General features: G+C 37.5%; 1 protein-coding gene across 1 annotated transcript in view; it reads right to left on the minus strand.

Moving 5' to 3' along the window:
* Positions 1-302: 302 nt before the first annotated feature.
* LOC137648077 (GATA zinc finger domain-containing protein 14-like) overlaps positions 303-1,578 on the minus strand; it is a 1,557-nt gene continuing 281 nt past the window's right edge. Inside the window, exon 2 of the mRNA XM_068381014.1 lies at positions 303-1,514. Coding sequence (XP_068237115.1) covers positions 303-1,514 — 1,212 coding nt within the window. The remainder of the gene's footprint in view (positions 1,515-1,578) is intronic.

Genomic DNA, 1,578 nt, shown 5'->3' on the forward strand with positions numbered 1-1,578 from the left:
GAAATAAAAGAAATCATCTATTTTAATCAATTGTAAGTATATTATAACAATACAATCACCAGTGTTACAGGATTGCTAGTGATAACTTGTTGTTCTAGTTGTAGAAGAATCAGCGATAAAATAGAATGAAACAAAAGGGAAAAATTTTAAAAGTCATGAACATGATGTAAGTGGATACATCCTTTTATATCTTCACCGTTACCTTTCTTTCATATTACCAAATAAAAGTTAAGAGTTTACAAAAAATATATAATAATGCATATATGAAAGAATACTTTTCATTAACCATGCAGTCAGTTCCTTCAAGCAAGCACAACACTAATCGGGGAGTAATTCCTATCTCTGTTTTGGTTTTGATTCTGGAATCTTTGACGTAAGTAGAACTGGGAGTTCTGTCCTAAGTTATGATTGTTCAGGTGACTTTGGTGATTCTGGGAGAAACGATTATCTCTGTATTGACCTTTTCCGTGGTGCTGTGACCTCCGTGATGGATTGGCTTGGTTATATTGCTTTCCCTGATAGTAATTAGGGCTGTTGTAGTTCGAGTTCCTTCGCAAGATATTTTCGTTGTACTGTTGTCTCTCATTGTTCCTTTGCTGGGTTTGGTAATACTGATTATCATACTGATTTTGATTGAATTGGCTGTCTCTGTACTGGGTGTTGGGATTATATTTGTTATTTCGTTCCTGTTGTGTATTGTAATAGTTCTTCCTGTACTGATCTGAGGTATATGTTGTTGAGTCTCTGTTTTGCTGGTACTGGTTGTAGTTTTCACGTCTCTGGAATTGAGCTTGCTGGTTATTGTAATTGGTATTGTATTGATTATAGTTTTGCCTGTGTGTATTTCCAATTAAGCGTGCATAAGACTGAGAGTTCTGTCCATCTCTGGAATACAAACTTCTTTGGGAATTGTATTGATTATTATTAAAGTCATTTCTGTTGTATCCATAACGTTCATTGGTGACAGAATTGCCATCATTCTTTTTTAAATAAAGATTATTTATGTCTTGATTTTGGGAATTTTGTCTATAGTATTGTTGGTTTTGGAATTGATTTCTGTTTGACTGTTGGTTATGGAAACGTCCTTCATTTTCATATTGATATTGCTGGTTCTGGAACTGGTTTTGGTAATCATTCTGGCCGTTTCCTTGGTTAGCAAAGTCATTAGAATAGGTTTGCTGATTCAAGGACCGAGTCTCTTCATTTTGATTCCTGAAGGAATGTTGATGTTGTTGCTGATATCTATTGCTCAGTTGACCTTGATTCTGGGAATGCTGAAGTTCCCGATAGTATTTGACTGGGCTGCTGGAAAGGTCATCAGCTCTTTCCTTAGTGACGGTGGCTTGGAATCCAGTGCCAGGAGCAACTGAGTAATCCACTGTGCGCAGAGTTCCATCAGGGTCCACAACCGAATACTGTCCCACAACAACGTCACCCCGACGCTCTTCCCTTGCGGATTTCATGTCTCCAGTGGACTTGGCGTCGACGGCATAGGCCCAGGTATACTCGGGATTCTGTAAGTGATGCAAATGTAGTTGCTTCATATCACAGTGGTCTAAAACATAGTTATTTCTTTAT

This window comes from Palaemon carinicauda, chromosome 10, assembly GCF_036898095.1.
Source record: "Palaemon carinicauda isolate YSFRI2023 chromosome 10, ASM3689809v2, whole genome shotgun sequence".
In the NCBI taxonomy this organism is placed as follows: Eukaryota; Metazoa; Arthropoda; class Malacostraca; order Decapoda; family Palaemonidae; genus Palaemon; species Palaemon carinicauda.